This window comes from Grus americana, chromosome 18 (assembly GCF_028858705.1).
Source record: "Grus americana isolate bGruAme1 chromosome 18, bGruAme1.mat, whole genome shotgun sequence".
In the NCBI taxonomy this organism is placed as follows: domain Eukaryota; kingdom Metazoa; phylum Chordata; class Aves; order Gruiformes; family Gruidae; genus Grus; species Grus americana.
Window position 1 is genome coordinate 8996985 of NC_072869.1, and position 20183 is coordinate 9017167.

A 20183-nucleotide genomic window follows, 5' to 3' on the forward strand; every position below is an offset into this window, starting at 1 on the left:
GGTGTTTTTTTTTAAAATGCGGAGTAGTCATGGGTAAATTCCTCTCTTGAATAGAATGCCGGGTGAACTTTCTTGTGACTCTTGAATTTATTGTTGGCTGCTTCTCGTATCTGAGAAGCCGCGCTGCCCATCTGCCGGGCTCCGGAGCTGGAGTTAAGGCTTTCCAGAAGCACTGTAGATAACGTGAGAACACATTAAAAAAAAGTAAAGCTAACTTATTGTAATAAAACCATTTCTTGCTGAAATGAGTTTGGCTAGCAGCCCGTGGTTTCATCTGCAAGTGTTAGTGCCAGTATTTTTTTCAATAAATGTAATTGCATTCAAGAGAGTTCGGGTCGAACACTTTGCTGAGGAAAGCAGACACAAAAGCCGTTGGAATAGCTCCTGTCTGTTTTGCTAGTGATTTTTTTTTTTCTGGCCGTATATTGGAATGCTTGTAGTTTCTCTAAGTTTTTCTCCCCAGCTATCTCTTAAGTTTCTCTCTCAAAAGTCTTAATTAATTTGACTTGGAAATGACGAAGGAATGCCTTATATCAGTGTACTGTAGTGATCCATTTTTTTCTTTCTGAAAACAAGAGGTTTTAACACTTGATATATTTTTAACCTCCCTTTTTGTGTGTGGGGTTTTTTTTTTTGTTTTAAATACTCCTAATTCTGCCTGACCTATAAGCAAGGCAGCCCACTTACTGTGCTGGGGAACCGGGCAGTGCTTTTCTGCCTTTAGCTGGTATGTGTCAATGTTTGGTTCTCAGCAGCAGCACAGGAAGTCTCACCATCCTGATGAAGAGTCATAAAGTGTGTTGAAGATTTGTTACTAAAACTGGTCTGAAAATGTGCTAATTTTGTCTCATCTTTGGAAGAAATAAGTCATTTCTGACTAAAATACACGTAGTTTTTCAAGGCCCCATTGCGTCTTCTTAAAAAAAAAAGTCATCAAGGAATCGTGAAGAATTTCCTGTAGAATTGCTGGCATGCTATCATGCACAGAATAATTGTAAGAGCAGGTTGAAAATGGCTTCCTACGTTTGACAGATGGTTTTAAAAATTTCTTTTTCAGGTTTGAGTTGATCTGACTGCAGATCAACTGCAGCTATGGTGCAGAAGTATCAATCCCCCGTACGGGTGTATAAACACCCTTTTGAGTTAATTATGGCTGTAAGTATTAATCTTTGCTGTAATTTACTTCCTTGTATTGCTGAGTAGTTACTGGGTTCTGTTTGATAGGTGCTGTAGGACACACAAATCTGAAACGATACACAAAATTTGAGATATATGTGTTTTGATGGTTTCTTTTTTACCCAGTGTATTTTTTTTACATAATGTGTTCTTTTTCTCCCAAAGTTTAGATATAGTTCATAGATTTATTTTAAAGTTAGAGCAAAAATTGGCTTGAAGCATACTTCCCAGTTGGTTACTGGGAGCAATCTATTCTAGCATGGGAGAAAGTGTTAAGTACGTTGATTAATAGATTGTTGTGGTTGTGTCTTCGTTGGTATTGAGTTTACAGGGCTAGAGAGCACAGAGAAAACCATGAAAGCAAGGATAAGTCTGAACAAAAGAGGAGAAAGCATTCTAAACATGGGTAGTACTTTGGGGGGAGGAAAAAAAAAATTGCTGTGGAGGCCAGAGAGATGAACAAAAAGCTTCTTGGGTCCATGGCTGCTAATTTGTGTGCCAGTGTTGCAAATAGTAATTAAAAAAAAAAGAAAACCCTAATTAGGTTCCTTCTTTCTCTCTCTCCCCCTTTCCCTCCCTTTTTTCCTTTAGAAAACAGAAAGGAAGTAGGCATTTGATATTTTTAAATATATTCAGCCAAAACTGCAGCTGTGTGGCTCTCATGAGTTACAAAGAGCAGTTGAGGAGAGCAGTCAGGGCAGCTTCTACCTGATAAAAACAGTTAAAACTAAATAATCTAAATATTAATTGTTTTGTTTCGCTTGCTGAAAATACTATGTTCAATGGCTCCAGAGGAGAGTTTTAATAGTGTTCATAGTGTAAATATTTAGATAGATCACATGGTTTGGAGTGCAGAGTTCCTTACAGAAGTGATCCTTTGCAGTCACAGGGCAAAAAAGTATTAGATCACTCTGAGGGGAATACTTCAATTTCTTTTTATCTTATTCCTAAAGCTGCCTCCAGTATTACACATGCAGGTCTTGCTCTTGCAAACACTTCAAGGCAGAGCATGGTTATTTTCATGAGTGGTGAAGAGTCTGACTGATATGTTGAAGGTCTTTTAGGACCTACTACACTCTGACAGCTAGGCTTCTGATGGTTTCTAATTTAAATTTGATTGTGTGTATAACTTTGGCCTTCAGTGAAGTATACAGGTTCTTGTTCTTAGGTCAGTCAACAGAAATGAGTTTCTTGGACAAAAATCTCTAGCTGTTTGCTGAACTGAGGAGTCTTTATCGTGCTGTTGAACTGAAGGCAAAAATTCTTTGAAGTTACTTCTTTGAGGATATTTTGAGTTAAAATGCTGACATCAGGATTTTCCACAGTGCTTTACTGGGCGTAGTTAGAAACACTTCTGACTATTAATATTAACTTTGTTCTCAAACTGTTCTGTAACTTGGGTATAACATTTGAAGAATAATCTTTAACAAATATCAAGTCTTCTCTTACGTGAAAGGTTTTTTCCTCATTTGGAAAGAAAGAGGCTATGCTACATATGCAACTGGGAGAAAACAATAGCTGAAAAATTAAAACAGTGAACTAAGAGGAGGAGAATGTTTATAAAAAGAATCAGCTGAACAGGATGCTTTCTGAGACTAAAGTTTAGGTTAGTGATAATATGTATGATTTATTTTGTCTGTCAGGGCAGCAAGTTATCATTTGAACTTGTTCAGAATGTGATCACTGGATGAACATCCTTCTCCTGCCATGTTGCTTCTGTTACTGGTTTTTAAAACTTGTAAAATTCCTGGTGGTGATATATCAAAACTGTCGTGCGTTTTCTGAAGTATGTAGAGGAGTGCCTCTGTGAGCCAAATTTTTTAAAGAATATAAACAGTATATGATAGTTTGATGCTTTTTGTTACTGTTTTCCCTTGGATGAATAGTGATTGCATATGTTGATGAAGTATTTCTGGAAGGAATATTCATGTCAAATTCTGTGCTTACTAAAGTGGAAATACTACGTTGCATTTTCTCACCAAAAAAAAGTGCTATAATGTTGTTTGCACAGTGCCAGCAGCTCTTCTAAAATGAGGAACACATCCTGGTATATACCAAGCTTGAATTTAAAGCACCCAACAAATAACTTTAACAATATGATTTTTTGTTTGATTTTTCTCTGTCCCTCTCTTCTATTTGCACCCAACCTTTGAGAGAATGTGTCCTCAAACAGAGATTTAAACCCACATGTCACAGACAATCAGCTGTCAGTAAAAAGCCTCTGGAAGAAACCTTTGGTCAATGTGGCAGCAGTGTTCTTTATGCTGAGTCGTCTAACAAAAATCACTGTTTCTAGCTTGAATCTTGTTGCAAGGGATCTCATCTTTGTCTTAAGGTGCTGAGTACTTTTAAAAATTTTATTTGGAAAATTGTCCTCCCTTCCCTGAGAGTTTCATGGAACTGAAGAGCTAATTCATTCTAGAGAGTAGTAATGAAGATCACCAGTGTCAGCGAAGCCTGTGTGGACTCTAAAGATTTCCTGGATGATAGGTGTTCCAACTACAAATTGGAACTCATTAAGTCAAACTAATATTTAGCTTTCAGATAGAAAAGAAGAATTTTATGCTGATTTCTCTGCAAGCACCCAAGTGAATGCCAGTTGCAGAATGGGTCACTTACACTACAAACTTCCTATTTGCCCACTTGTTCAAAGAGGTACTTGAGGGAGAATAAAGTACAATCAGCATTCCATTCATGCTGCTCTAGGGTGTCTTGAAAGAACTTTGGTGTCTCTATGAAGGTTCTGCACGTGGGTCGGTGCAATCCCAAGCACAGCTATAGACTGGGCGAGGAATGGATTGAAAGCAGCCCCGAGGAGAAGGACTTAGGGGTATTGATTGATGAGAAGCTCAACATGAGCCGGCAGTGTGCGCTTGCAGCCCAGAAAGCCAACCGTGTCCTGGGCCGCATCAAAAGATGTGTGACGAGAAGGTCGAGGGAGGTGATCCTGCCCCTCTACTCGGCTCTGGTGAGACCCCACCTGGAGTACTGCATCCAGCTCTGGGGGCCCCAGTACAGGAGAGACATGGAGCTGTTGGAGAGAGTCCAGAGGAGGCCACGAAGCTGATCAGAGGGCTGGAGCACCTCTCCTATGAGGACAGGCAGAGAGAGTTGGGATTGTTCAGCCTGGAGAAAAGAAGGCTCTGGGGAGATCTAATTGCAGCCCTCCAGTACCTGCAGGGGCCTACAGGAAAGCTGGTGAGGGACTGTTTATGAGGGAGTGCAGTGACAGGACAAGGGGTAATGGGTTTAAGCTGAAGGAGGGTCGATTTAGATTAGATGTTAGAAAGAAATTCTTTACTGTTAGAGTGGCAAGGCACTGGCACAGGTTGCCCAGAGAGGTTGTGGATGCCCCATCCCTGGAAGTGTTTAAGGCCAGGTTGGATGAGGCTTTGGGCAACGTGGTCTAGTGGAGGGTGTCCCTGCCCATGGCAGGGGGGTTGGAACTAGATGATCTTTAAGGTCCCTTCCAACCCAAACCATTACATGATTCTATGAAGGGTGAGTGCAGCTATATTAAGACAAAAACCTGGATTTAATTCCACTTTGATCTAAACCAAGATTGACAAGTGTTTTGCAGACAATTATGATATAAAGACTTTTAAAACAGACGCAGTGAAAATTATTTTTCTAAGTTGAATTGATGTTGAAAATAAGTTTCTCTTATGCTCCTCCACTGAAATCCAAAAATTTTCTGTTGAACCCTGATGTCCTTCTGTGACAATATACTTCAAGGCACAACCCCTTATCTCTCCAGGTTGCGAGAGAACTGGTGAAGTACCGTGGTTGGTGGGGAGTTGGGAGATCCATTGCTGCGTGCCTCTTGCCTGCCTCTATCATTAAAGGCAAGCTATGTCAAATCTAATATAAGCTAGTTCCCCTGAAGATTTCCTTTTTCCTGGTGAATTGTGTGGTTCCAGATAATATCTAAGTTGCTTTGAAAACAGTAAGAACAGGATGCAAATCTTTTAATGAAACTGTCTCCTGAACTTGAAAAGATTCTAGAATCACAGGCTAGAAATTATCATGTTTTAGCCTGATGTGCCTAACACAGGTAATAAGATTTCACCAAATAGTTACCAGTGCTGATGTGATGACTTTTGGCTGCTCTGTGGTGTATCTGTCATAATCAACTTCTTGAAAACTTATAGTGTATGTATGCATATACATATTTAAAAAAAACTTGCACAGCTGTTCATCAGACTGAATAGAATCTCGCCTCATTTTTCCTTCTGTTCGTGTTGAAGCTTGTGTAATGCTGGAAGCAGTCGAAATGTGGAAAAATGGCTGTTTACTTAGACTCACTTGTCAAGTTACCAAGGTTAAATATATTGGAGAAAAACTGAGAAGCTGCTTTTATAAAACTTTTAAAGATTATAGATTCAATTTTTGATATTTGCTTTAAAGAGGTTTGCATTTAAAGTAATATAGGGTCTGTGCTGAATAAGTAGTTCTTAATGTTAAAAGGCAGTTAAGAACTTGAAGCTTTCTTAACACACGAGGCTAAAATTGACTTTGGAGATTCACATTCATTTTCAGTCTGACATGCATTAGATAATTCCCCTTGAGTTTAATTTCCAAAGTAAATTTAAATAATGAATAATCAACTACTATGGCATTCCAAGGATGGAATTTATGCAAATGGAATATAAGTAAGATTTTTGAAAAAACCACATTGAATTGAACCATTGATTAGAGGGATTTTTTAGTTTCTGGAAGCTCTGTGGGAAATGTATTGCTCTTCAGGCCATTTAGAAAATGTCTTATTTACGGCCACAAATTGCTTGGTTTCAGAAATAAATATGAATAGTAACGTGGCTGAACACAGCAAGTGTGCTCTAAACCAGTCCTGCACGTGTAGTCAAATTAATGTAGATTTTAAGAACTTGTGGCTTTGTGAAAACTAAGATTTTTGAATCTGCCTGTGACAAAAGACTGACTTTCAAAGGTATTTTGCAGTCTTTTGAATACCTAAAATAATGTTTCGACTCTGAAGTTCCTGGCATTTGTCAGCTTCCACTGGTGCCAAACAGTGAAGAGAACTCTGTAGGTAAACTAGTCATCAATGTCAGGAGCTTGCAGTTGTGGAAATAATGCATTTAATTTCTATTTTAAAATAAAAATAGCAATTAATCTTGCACTGCCTTGAGGCCGAAAACCACTTCCTTCTAAACTGTATGCTCATCAAAATCCTTTTTTAAAAAAAAAAAAAAATTGGTCTCATGTTTTCCCTTTGTTCTGATAGAATATCTAAAGTATCTAAAGCATGAATCTTTCTCAATAACATCTAGTGCCCTTTTGATTATACTGTAATGTTTCAAATTTGCTGCTTTTGGATGACAGGCTGACTGGCTTTCTTTGGTTTTATAGATCTGAAAGAACCTCAGTTTTTAAGGTAAAACTCCATGAATTAAAGTATCCCTAAATTACAGGAAAGTAATAACATTGTAGATGGCATAAATACGCTTCAATGATGGAGTAGATTAGAAAAAATTTATCTGTTTTTTTCAGATTGACAAATCAAAGTATAATCCCTTGATCTAGATTGTAATGAGTTTCCTGATCAGGCAGTATATCATCTTTTCATTTTAAAGGTTATTACTTTAAAATGTCATTTAAAAAAAATAACTATGTATCAAGTTAAGTGCCACACCTGCTCATAAATCTCTACAATTTTTATTCCTTCTACTCTCATTTTCTTTTTCTTGGAAAAAATGCATTCCACACTTCATGTGAAGAGGGGCTGACAGGCGGATGAGAAAAAAGGAAGCACAAAGTAGGCTTTAAAAGTATACAGGAGTAATTTATTCCCGCAGTGCGGTGCGCTTTCTTGAGGATTTGTCTTGGATAGTTAAAGCCCGGGGAAGGGAGCAAACTGAGTGTGCATTCCTGAAACTGCTCCGTGGTTTTCCCTTCCCTTTTGTGACTCCCAGACTCTCATCTGCTTTGCTTCCTGTCTTTGTTGAAAATTCAGGCTTATTTACAGTTGGAAATGGATCGGTAAAACAGTGCCTTGGTGGATTTTCTTATTTTCAAATAAGTGTCTGCAGTTTAACTGCTGTTTTATGTTGTTGTTGATGGTCTCTTGTGTTAGCACACCTTGGCCAAAAACTCATTTGTTCTTACAGTTGTTTGGAATGAGCCATAGTTAACAAACGTAAGAGTTACGTTGAGCACTAGGGAAAAATATTGACTTAGCTGCCTGCTTACTGTGCAATTTGCGTGTTACTTCATGATGTGCTTAGATATTTCCATGGCTAGCTGTTTCCTGTTTTTTATGGGCAAACACATGACCTGACTGTAGCTGACAGCTGCAGTTCTCTGATTCACCAAATGCTTTTAGTCAGTGTTTTAACAAGTCTTTTACACTTTAAAAGCTAAGCCACCACTACTGTCAAACTCTGAAAGGTGTCAATAGAAGAAAAGTATGTATCAAAACAGTTCTTGTTGCTTTGTTCTGAAAGCACTCCAAGCTTTTCACCCTTTGCAGGTGTTTTAGCTCTGAGACTGGTGCGAAGTGCTGCTCTAGGTTCTGTTGATCAGCCAAGTGATGTTGCCTTTGAATTAAAAATCTCAAAATTAAACACGTGGGATCCTGGCAGAAAGGAAGTGGTTAACACATTCTGCAGAGACCCAGACACCTGTGATACTACAGTTATGATTTGGAAAAGGTATAACTTAATGCTTGTAATTTAGTGTGGTTAGCCATTAAGAAGCATGTGTAAAAGCCTTCAAAACCCTGTGGGAAAGATATGGTGTATTTTTTTTAAATTCTAAAAACATGTCCAATGAGGAACCAGAGGTTGCTTAGAGATCAGAGGCGTCAGCTGCAGACGTAGAATGAGGTGTTTCCGTGTGGTATGGCCAGTTACGTGCACCTCCAGCATGAGCAATCTGCACCTCCTGTTCCCGTGGAGCTCTTACAGCAGAATACTGGAGCTGCTGTGCTTTTAGGAAACAAGCACACTGTGAAAGAGGGAGTCAAAGGAGAGCCTGAGGGATTGGAAGCAACCCCTGAAGACTTTCCGTAAAGCACATTCAATTAGAGTCCAGATTTTGGAACACAGAATTGAGGGGTATTCATTGTGATTTTCCTAACCAAGATTGGTTTTGCTTTGCACTTAGTTTGAATTCAATATGTTTCTGGAAGGAGGGCGGCGATGTGATCTTAAAACTGTTGCATTCTGAATATAGAATGAATCTTCTGAGAATTTGCAAGGAAATCTGTTAATTAGCTCAAGTTAAAATTAATTACAGGTTAGTCTTAAATAGTCTATTTTCTTTTCTCCCAAGTGAATTTGTCTTCCCATTTTTCATGTAGTTTAAAATTACTGTGTATGTATTTTAAATGAAGCACTAGGCTGTTAAGCTGAATTATTAACTCTTTATCTCGTTGTTGTGATACAGTTAAGACGGGTCAGGTTAGCAGCTCAGGAAAAATGTTAAGTAGGGCCTGTTGCAGGTAATCTAGTAATTCGGCTTTCTCACAGTCAGTTCGCACACAGCTTGTTTCACTTGCCATCGGCCAGTGATGTTTGAGGTGAGAGTTGTGCCAAGAACTTCCGCTGGTGGAAGGTACCGGTGGCAATATGGTTGGAGAACCTGTGGCTGGCATCATCTGGGCTCTGCAGCGGTGTGGGGCAGTGTTGCCAAGAGTATAAGCAAGCAATGAGCCATCAAAATTTGAGATCAGGTCCTGAGGTCCTGGCTATTCTCTGCATTGCTTTTGCCCAAGTAATACTGATTTCCGCCCAGTTCAGAGGTTTTCAGCTTGTGGTTCATGGGCTCGCTCTTTAAGTGTCAGAGAAAATAACCGAATATATGGTTTCCCATTATAACTAAGTTGGTGTCCCAGCTTGCTCCTGTTGGCTTCCTGCAAAGACACGTTCATCAGCAAGCCAGTTTAGGGAAACAGGCTGGTCAAAAGCTGTCTTGGCAAAAAAAAGAGGAGAATAAATACCTTGTCAGCCTGATATCCTCAGCAGGGTCACAGGCAACCCCCATGGAGACATGTCCTCGTCCCCCTGCACTGTCAGTGAGCTGATGGCAGCTGGCCACAAGGAAGAGTGAGCAAATCAGCAGGGCATTTGTCAATACATGTTGCACTGCGGGAGCCTTTGATTCTGTAGGAAAATAATTAGGGATCTGCAGTTCGAAAAATGCCCAAGCTTGTTGCTGTAACAGTAAATGAAGGGGCCATTAGAAACTTGATTCATCAGTCTTCAGGCTTTGGTATTCTTTAGCAGTGCAAAGTATTTGCAAAATGTGCTTAACGGCTTGGAGTTGTAGATTCTGTGAGTTGCTTTGGCATAAAGGCAAATCTGTCCTTACCTTAGAAAAATGAAAATTAAAAAAAAAAAAAGATATTTTGTGTGATCTAATGGGGCAGCATGTGAGCTGACTGGTTGGCTTTCTTGCTTTGTATTCATGTATGAAATTTCAGATTTGAACATTTTCTATCTTGGATTCCTCTTGGGTTTTACTTTATGATAATAAGGTTTGGGGACTGTATATCGGTAAATTTGAAAATAAAAATATCACAGGACTGGCGGAACCTAACAGCTCTAACTCTGGTGACAGCGGAGGGATCGTGGGAGGGAGCAAAGATAAGCTACCCTTTTGTATTAAAAATGAATTTTTATTTAAATGGTTTTAATTCTTCATTATATATGTTTGGATTCTCCTAAATTAGCCTTTGCAGACACTGTCATAGTTTCATGAAGTTAAATATCTAAATCTGTAGGGTTATGTACATTTTGGATTATTTGTTATTTATATTATCAAAACTTGAGGATAGGTCTTTTTTGGAATATATGCAGATCAATCTGCGTAACAGTTTGAAAACTACATTGCAGACCTTTTAATGTCTCAGCCTCTTTGAGAGTGATAACTTTCTGCCTTGCCTACTGCTGCTGTAATATTATATCATATTGCTTTGATAATAATAGATCTCATTTTGCTAAAATGAATATTTCTCTGGTGATGGTCAGGATGGCAATGTATCATTTATATTTGTTTATGCCACAACAGAAGGGGAACAGTTAGTTTCCTGATGAGAGCACTTCCTTTCTTGGGTGCATTGTGTCTCCATTTAGTGTAAAATGTGAATGTCATAGACATTAAGTCCAGTTCAGGAACATCAGTCAGCAGAATCCTTTCCAGAGGACATTTTTCTGACTTTTTTTATTCAGTGTGTAAATTATACTACTTAATTTGCAAAACTCTTTGCTGCACAATTCATTGGCCTGTGGATAAATTCTTCATTACTGAATTCATGGCTCTATGAAATTACTTATTTCTATTGAAGTGTTTCATGGTCTGCATGGTGCAGCCACTGATGTTGTAATGACAGGATTTAAAGCAATTTCACTTGAACTTGTTTGTTCTGTGTTGACTAAACTGATTCTTGCTTTTGTTTGCTGTCCTTTGCTGTAAAGGAGGGTAAAGAACAAAGAACCGATGGTCTATAATCTATGATTTTAATTGCTTTTTAGAAAAGAATCAAAGGAGTCTTGACTGTTCTTTTTTAATTGGCTTATCTTTTGAAGCTAGGTGGTGTCTTTCTATTCGTATTTTATTGGGGAGCAGATTTGGGGGCCAGAAGTCACCTTAACATGTCAGTGATGCATCTAGCAGTGATATTACCTGGTTATTGTTATCTTAATGATGTGTTTGGATGTGGGGAAAAGGATTGTATTCTGTCTCTTGATGAGAACCACAGTACTGAATTGTACTATAAGGCCTGTCTAGCTAGTGTGCTGTGTATCTGGCAGTGGCCAAGGGCAGTAACTGCCTCTAGGGAATAGGAGAAGAATGAGATAAACATATGGTAACACTCTCTCGGGATACTCTTTCATCCTACAGCAATGTGTCTTGACAGCCCTTCTGGTCCAGAATGTGCCGGTTGTCTATAATAGCACCGCACGTGTTGTGTTTTCTGCCCAATTCCTTTCTGGAGCCAAGTGAACTCTATCATGACGCCCTCCAGCAGGAGTTTGTGCTTCATGACATGCTGTGTCAAGAGTTGTGTCCTTTATCTAAACCTGGCTCCTGCTCACTCAGCTTCACACCACCTGCTCCTTCTGTTGAAAGAGGCAATAAAACCCTGTTCACATTCCTCGTGCTGCTTGCCCTGTTGGATCTCTAAGGCATTTCCCTCAGACTTTAAATTATTCTTTTTCATAGTGATGAGTCTTGGACTGTTTAATAGTTCATGATTCCATATGAGGAACCACTGTTGTCTTGTACTGTTGATCTTCCACCATCAATTTCTAACCTTTTTGAGGCATCTCCTGATACAGCAGACATGTATGTAAGGTTAAGACTTTTTTAAAAAATGTTACATTCAACTTTCTAGCTTAAGAGGTAAATTGTCTGCAGCCTCCAGACCCTTATGTGCCACATTTTGATGACAGTCCATTGACATTAGTGAATGGTCAAGATTTAATTGATGTACTTAATAAATTGTAAATGGTTTGCTAAATAGAGTGTAACTACTCTCTACCTGGAAGCTGATATTTTGCTGGTCCGAAAGCCAAACCGAGACCTTTACAGTTGAGCCATACTACTTATCTTGAATTATGCTCTTTTGGCAAAGCTGTCTTTACTGTACTGATTATACTCTTGGTAGAGTGAAATCACTCGTGCAGTGCTTAGAGGCTAATTGCCTCTGGGCCAAATTAAAACCTGGTGGGTGCAGTCTGAGACAATGAAGTCAAACCTGTTTCACTGAACCTTCATGCGGTGGGAGATCAGGAGACTGTTCTTTGTGGTAGTACAAGTCTTTAACCTTTCAGACAATGGTTTAATGAGGAATTCTGAACCTATACTGTAGCAATGCTGTAGTCGTCTTTTCCTCCTCCACTCATAAATTAGATTTTGTCTACGCTGTAATAATTTTATTTAAAATACCCTAACATATTCCAGATGTTAAACATGTTTTAACAGACCTGCTTATTGAAAATGTCTGTCTGTGATTCTAAGACCAAAAAAGTGACGAATACCAGTTGTAGGACTCATAAAAGTGAGACTTAAGCATGGAACAATAGAGTGGTAAGGAATATTTGACTGTTCCAAAAATAGATCCTCAGTGGACACAGTAGGATTAAAGCTGAATTTTAAAGTAAAACTGACTGCAGAGGAACCAGACATGCCATTTTATTAACTGGAGAGGAATGGGGAAGCTAAGTACCAAATTCCGCTTTCAGTGCGACAGTATCCTATGTGTTTGTGAGATGCCCGTTAGCAATGCAGAACATAGTTGTCATTGTTCAGCTGCTGTAAGACAAGTAATGGTTATTTAAAAGCAACAGTAAGACAAGCTTAATGGTTTACAGTCATTTTGATATGTGTATCTTAAAAAATTCAAAGAAAGATATGTTCCTGTGTTGTGTAAGGGTTGATACATTGCAGTTTTTAGAGAAATAGGAAGTGCTTGTTGAGAATAGCTCACATTCCCCAGTAATCACATGTCTGTCTCCAAGCATTTAAGCTTTCACTGGCCTGTTGCCAGCATTTACTGTGATGCTCTTTTGGAGGTCAGCCCCTTCTCCATAGTACTTTAACCTTGAGCTGAAACAGTCATGTCCTGTGCAATTAGGGTCAGAAGCCAAGTTTCCCATCCTAGAAACTACTAAAGTTGACTCTGATTGCAGGGCACGTTCTGTCAAAGAAAGTGGTGTGCTCAGAGCTATGTGGCTTCAGGGCCAGAACTGATTTCCATCTGTCTTGCTTGGAACATGGGCAGAGCAAATGCTTGTTTTCTCTGTAGAATAGTTTTGCACATGCATTTAATATAAACAAGTTAAAGTGAAATTGCAAGTAAGTCCGATATTGCTATTGCCCACACTAAGTCAGCAAAGGTCTGTGTATACTGAAGAGCAACTTACAGCAGCATGGCTATGAAGTCTGTCCTTGATGTTCAACCTAGACCAGGGCAATGCCAGTTGGGTTTTTTCTAAGCAGCAAGCTGATACTGGTCTTCCAGTCCCAAGCTAGCCTAACCTGAGTGATCCGGCTTTCCCAGCTTACTCCAGAGGAATGGAAGATTTAAATTATTTTATTTGCCTTCAGCATGTTTGGGTTTGGGTTTTCAGTCCTTAATGTTTTTTCCTTGAGGAAGGAGCGGTACTTGCCCAACTTCTCTACTTTAGCTTCTCGTTTTAGAGATTCATGTCTCAAGATTGTGCAGAGGCTGCCTGCCTTGCTCACTCTTTAGTGGAGTGGCACTATGCCCTGGGCTCTTTTGGGCTCTCTGGACTTCTTGAAGGGAGAAAAAAGAATTAGTGATCCTCTTGTGAGTGTCTGGGGGGCAAGCAGGTGTAACTCTTAAACTCTTACACTGGCTATCCGCTTTCTCCTCAAATCCCACCCTACTGATTCATTTTGTTCTCTGAAGATGGATGTTCAGGCTCGCACACAGAGAATCAAGTATTACACAGTTCCGGCTGTGCAAATTTATTTAAGCAAACCACAGATGACTTGTATCTCTTTTAAAGAAACCACTCTTCCAATTAAAGTACTGTTGAGGCATGCCTGTGGTTATTAAAGATCATCTTTTACAGATAAAACATGGAATGTTAGCCCTTGTCTTCAGGTCAGATTCTTTATCCCCAAACTCTTTTGCCTGCTGTATCACTATACCTTCACCCCTAAAAGCTTGATTAAAGTTGCATTAAATCACTGAAGAGTTTACTTTTTATCTGGAAGAAGATTGTGTCTCTGCATGCAGCAGAATGGTTCTGATGGTTCTTAGGTGGTAAAGAGTCAGTCCCCTTCCAGTTTCATTACGTGCGGCTATATGCAACACAGGGCGCTATAATTTTGCTAGTAAAGCTTCTATATGTGACCACTTCTCTGAAAGCACCCGGCTATTGAGTAGTATCCATGCAGGAAGGGTACACTGAGGGGGGATACAGTAGTGATCTGTATAGAAAGAGCCTACGTGGGTGGCTTGACCAGTCACATCCCTCATGAGAATAGGGGTTTCTGTGTCTGGCTGTTTCTTCCGGCGCAGGAAGGCAGAGGCTCTTTGCTCAGTCTGGTAAGTTGGTTACCACAATTGCATAACTCACTAGTGAATTACTGGTAAAATTCCACTTATCTGGAAGATTGCTTCATAGCCTGTTTTGAATCTCCTGCTTTATTTATAAGGTCTAAATTATTTTAACGAAAAATTAAAATATAACTTTATTCATGCTTGAAAACCCTGGAAGCTGAGCTGCACCAGCTCTGTGGCCTACACATTTATGCTCTAACACAGAGGAATTTTTCTTCAGTCCTTCCTGTCCCCCAATAACTCCTTGCTCCTGCTTTTTACCTTTTCTTCTATCCCCTATATTGGTTTGAGGCAGTTTTAAGCAAATATGTTATGGGTTTTTTAGTATAACGCAAATTTGTCAAGAATGCTTTATGAATATGTATTATCAAGTATTTCCTTGGCTAAGCTTAGAGTTTTAGTGATACTGAGTTGTAGGTGCTATCTAAATGGAGCATCCTTTTGATAACCTGCCTGTGGAATCCTTTTGATGTCTGGTTTGTATGCTAGTAGAAAAATGAGCGCTTCCTTGGTTCACATACAGTTCACAGAGAATGTGAACTAAAACTCCGAAACATGTGTAAACTTTTTAAATTACTACAAGGAAAAGGGATTTTTTTCTGAAATTGTTACTATCTTCTGGAGTTTGGGTTTGATGTCTTCTATAACTTTTAATAGCTATAGAAGATCATTAGTTCTAAATCCTGTTAATGAAAGTGATACTAATGTGCATAATCCTATCTAGTCAATGCATACTTAACATGAATTTCTCCAAAGCATTCTCTGCAGCAGCTACCTAGAGGTGTACTTGTTGCAAACAGTGATCGACAGCTACAATAATATCCCAAAGTGCATGTGACTTGGGGTGATGTTTGTGCAGTAAGGCTACTTTGATTTCAGTAGGACTCTTGATGCTATCCCTGCATGGTGGCCTCAAAGGAAAGAAGTTTAAGCACAAGCAAGACAAACCTATTTTTAAGATGGGTGCCAAAGTTTTGGAATATGGTGCGGATGCTGTGATGAGATCGCTTGAAGATCCGTCCGGTTGCAGCAACTGCATTTACAAACGACCTGGATGATGCAATGCACAGTACGCTAAGTTTTCAGGCAGCACTATAGCATAGTTGTGCGTTACACCTCCTAGGGACTCAGAGCTAGTTTACAAGAACTAGCCTGCAGGGTAGCTATTGGGGCTGTTTAAAATGCCAAGCTATGCATTTGGTCTATATTTGGAATGTACTTAAAGCCAATAGTGATCAACGCTGTAACCATGGAAATGCTGCCTGAACTAGAGAGATGAACAGAAATGCCGGTATTTGTGTGTTAGTGCTATTACATTCACTTGAAAGTGCTTTGTAGCAGTGTTAACACATGAAAAAGGTCCTGTTGTCAGAAACCCAATGTGTGTGTGATTTGTTGTCTAAGCAGCACTCTAACTGCAAGCTATTGAGAATAGTTTCATTTATAATACAATTTCAGTGCTGTTTCATGATTTTTGTGGCTGGGGGTGTTTATTGTTAGGCCTGAAACTTAACATGATGCTGTTCCTTTTACACTGCAGAAGACTTGAGAGAGATTAAACGTGAAGTAGCTTGGGCCGTGTCTACAGAGCTGCGTGATACTTCCTGTTACGTGTAATGGAGCTTTGTTCCTTGTCAAAAGCCACAGGGTCTCTGTTCTGAAAGGTGGTTTTGCTTCCCCTGTGTACCTCCTGTATATGTTTTGGGTGGTAAGTGCTGGTTGCAGTGATGCTGATCCAGAAGCAAACAAAAAATTGTCTCTACATTTTTATGGGTTCAGCTAGAGTAACTCACTTGAGCTAAAGCACAGAAATAGCTTCTGTACTGTTTCCTGACTCCAGAGAGATTTTTTAACGTATTGAATCAAAGCTCTTCATACAACATTACAAAGTAGCTATTGAATTTGAGTTTAGTCTGTATACTGGGTTATTTTGTAATGGTTGTGGGCAATGTCCTCCCTGCTTTCAGATGCTTTCTGTTTCAGGAATTTGCAGAAGGGATGTGAAGGTCAGAAGCTTTCTCGGTGTGTTTCTAGGATTTCAGCAGCAAATTGCGTGCCTGCTTTGCATGTGGCAGGCCTGCTAACCTATTTGGTAGAAGAAATAGGTATTGTTTATTCTGTGGTGACACCCACAAGATTGCTAACAGATTTTCATTAGCTCTGTTCATACCATCTAGGAGCAGGGTATATTTGAAATATACAAGAAACATAACTGGATATTTACTTAACTTTGAAGTACTACGGGCTTCTAATACAGCTAAATGTGAAAATGAACAGAAATGGATCCTCTTCATACAGAGTGTTGAAATCTAAGGCTTTATATAGTTAAGCTAAGGGGTGAATTTAAATGTATTGGAATAAATCTCTCTTATCCTCCCTTCCTCCTTCTGTGTGGACATTTGCTAGGTATAAGTGGGTTATTCACTGCAGCGTAGGGTCTGAAATCCTTTTCAATGAAACCTGATTAAATCAAGAGAACGTCTTTAAACAAGTATGAGCATCAAAAGACGATGAGGAGGAGTAGGGATTATGTTCTTCTGTACACCTAATACAAACTTTTCCATGCAGAGAACTCTTGAGTGACAGAGGAGCTGTCAGTGGCAAGAATTTAATGGCTTTGGTGAATGCCAGGGAAATAAATGCTTTCTTGTCCACCTCTGCTTATAGTTGATTTCATTTCCCTCAGCTCCTGGTTTCCTGGAGATTTTTTCAGGAATTTCATTTCCATTCAACAAAATGAGAGAGGAGGTGAGAAAGTTCAATTTACTGGCTTGACTGGCTTCAAATGCTTTTCTAGGGACAAGGATACTGTAAACAGCAATGCACCTTAGCATTTCTTACTCTTAACATCAACAGGGCTTCACTTGATCTTGTTAATGAACTAGTTTCTGTATTGATCTTCAGTGTTTGTAGGATTGTACGGGCTCCTTAGAGCTGAGGTTAACACCTGTGGGTGTTGGAAGCACAGGGAATACTTTGAGACCTGTGCAGGTTCCAGTGATGTCTATATGGTCAGGGCTGATTCAGTGTGTTAAGTATCTCTTGAATCAGTTGGGCCCTTGATCATCTGAATATAGGAGATGTAGACCTGGGCTATAAATTTGAGCGCCACTTCAGTGCAATATCATAAATATGGCATTATAAGAATCTGAATATCATGCTGCAATAAGTTCTTGAACCACTGACAATTTTACTTCCCAGATAATCTACCTGAAAGCTCTGTTCACCACATTGGAGAATATCTGAGAGGTGTTTTTCAAGCTTGCTTCTCTTGCTGAGAAATTAATTAGCCTTCATTTAGAATTCATTAACAGAATCTGTGCAGAGTAGATTCTTGTTAGTACTTGTCAAATAAATTGTATAATGTGTATTTGTGTGGTCTATACTAAAAAAAAAAAAAACACAAAAAAATTAAAACTTCAAAACCTAAAAAGCCATTGTAGTTCAAAGATTTCATGCACAATTATATGAAACTTTAACAGCCCCCTTTATGAAAATTTTAGACTAACTCCATCACTTTGAAACTTTAAAGCTGGGATGTATTTCTGCAAAGTAGAAGCAGTTGGGCCATTTTGGGCAATTACTTGACAATGCTTTGCTTTGGTAGACTGTATGTGAACTGTACAGGCGCTGCTTGTTCCCAATGTTATAAGCTTACATTCTAAATACACTAATCAGAAGGTCCTAGGTCAATAACATTTTGTACACTTGTGTACCAAACAAGAACTTTTTAGCCTCTAAAATGAAGGAGAATGCTTGTCTTATATTGACTTGTCCTATTGATTTTTCTGTGTAACTTATAGAATGGTTATTTATTTTATCTTGGATATACTTAATAGTCATCATTAATACTTAAGAGGCCAAACTGCATCTTGTACCAGGAAAGGAAGGGTGAAGACAGTGTATCCTGTTCCTGAGTGACTCGTGTCCCAACAGGGTAAAATGTTTCTGGACTGTAATGGAGGGAAGATAGAAGAGAGATAAAGTAAAACAAGACCAGGATGCAGTTGCCAATGTGGTAAAGTGATGGGGAGAAAGGAGAGTTGTACGGGTTTTTTGCCTGTAGTTTAGGGTAAGGGGCTGCTCACGTTTGCCAGGTGAATGTCACTCAGTTTTTGTTTTAAGAGATTCACTCGAATCCATCCCACCGCACGATGCAGCTGTCCCCTCAGAGCCATCTGCAGGGCTGTCAGATTGAATGTTCTGCCAGTTCTTCTCTGCTATTCACGCCCTTCTCAAGTATAGCTCAGTTTGTAAAGGCTGGGTTTTCCTGTCTTCAGTGAAATTCTGCTCTTCATATATGGAGTGGAAGAGTTTTTCCCCTTACAAAGTTAATATATTAAAATGAAGGTATATTCAAATGTGGGGCATTGGGATTTGGTTTCTTTTTTAACAAAACAAGATGGAACACAGAGCCTTCCTTTTAATGGACACTCGCTGCCTGCTTAATTTGTCTTGATTTTTAAAATCTTTGAAGTAGCTTTCATTCAGGTGAAGAATTATAATTTTTAATTCGACAAAGGGCTTCCACACAAGGTATTTTCTGATGTATTTTCTCATCACTTAAATCCAGTTGAGTGATAGGTCGTTACGCAAACATTTCTTTTGTTGATCTTGCTGTGATAGCCAGCAGGTTAACCATTGGTGAATCTTGCTGGAAAAGCTTTGAAGGAGCATATTGTGTTCTAGTTCTAATTTTATTTTTTAAACACTTTTTAAAGTAGAAATTGCAATGGAAAGCTTAAGCTCTCATTTTTTCCCTTTTAAAATAAAGTCATAGTGTTTTCTACTCTGTTAAGAAAAGTAGTAGGGAAGGTCGTCTTGCATCTAATACCCACTTTTACAAATACCAGTTGTGCAGTGGGTCATCATTCCAGTACTTTGAAAATCTGACTAGTCATATCTTGATGGCATAGACTGGGCCAAGCTTTACGGAGAAGTGAAAAATAAGGTTGGTTAAACTACTTCATAGTTGTCAAGGACCAGAAATGTGTATATAGAAAATGTTTGTGTTTCAGATGATATACAGCCATTTGTTCATAGGTCTGAATCTGCGTCTCATGCTGGGTGGGCTATGTGTAGTGTCCATAAGCCTCATTTGTAGTCTTGTGTAACTAAACCCTTCTTTGTCTTTTCCAGAGACAGAGAGTTCTTACTACTGAGTTACTGCCAAGCAGCTTTTGTTTCCCAGCAATAAGAAAATAACCTCTCTTTGTAAAGGAGAACACTTAATGAAGTGAAAACACAGTGGAAGAAAAAAACCCACTTAAGCCTACTTTGAACAAGGGCTGCTGTGGAGAGCCATACTGATGGGGGAAGTTCACTGCAAAAAAAGCAAAGTTTAGCTGTGCTGCTTGCATGGTGGCAGGGTTTGGTTTGTAGCAGTGAAGGTATTCTTTTAGAGGACCGTTCATCCTTCCAGAACTGGCTTCACAGAAATGTTCCTTTCCAAAAAGCTGACTACCTGTATATTAAAGATGTTTTTTTGTTTCCCAAGCTGCAGTCCAGTTCACTTCCCCTTTCCTGGTGCCTGGGAATGCTACCTTACCAAAAAACTATTTCCAGAGCTTTTTGAGGTATATCCTCTTTACTCATCTGCTTTCTTCCACATACATGCCCTTGATCTGGTTACTAACACGTGAACTAACATCCATAAGATACACTGGCACTGAGATACACCCTTCTTTGTAGAAGTATAATGATTTTTAAACATATGTAGGTATTGTAAAGAGCCTATGAACAGCAATATATGGGGGGGTGAGAAGGTATTTGCTGACTTGCGAGTTAATCCAGTATTATTTCTTTCCAAATGCAGCTGCCAAGAATTTGAAACCTCTTGGTTGGCCTCCCATGAGTCAATGTTTTTCCTATTGATCTACAGCGCTCTAATGCAGCGGGAGGAAGGGGATAGTGAAGGGGATAGTGATATGCAGGAATGATCATGCTGTGG

General features: G+C 39.2%; 1 protein-coding gene across 5 annotated transcripts in view; it reads left to right on the forward strand.

Moving 5' to 3' along the window:
• The window catches only part of SEC14L1 (SEC14 like lipid binding 1), a 43531-nt gene that overhangs the window by 731 nt on the left and 22617 nt on the right, over positions 1 to 20183 (forward strand). For 2 of the 5 annotated variants that reach the window (XM_054846427.1, XM_054846428.1), the window contains exon 2: positions 1058 to 1155. The exons of 1 other annotated variant lie outside the window; for it this stretch is intronic. In XM_054846427.1, coding sequence (XP_054702402.1) covers positions 1093 to 1155 — 63 coding nt within the window. In that variant the 5' untranslated portion in view covers positions 1058 to 1092. Of the gene's footprint in view, positions 1 to 1056; positions 1156 to 20183 lie in introns of those variants that run through there. 2 more of the 5 variants (XM_054846432.1, XM_054846429.1) reach the window with 1 other exon arrangement.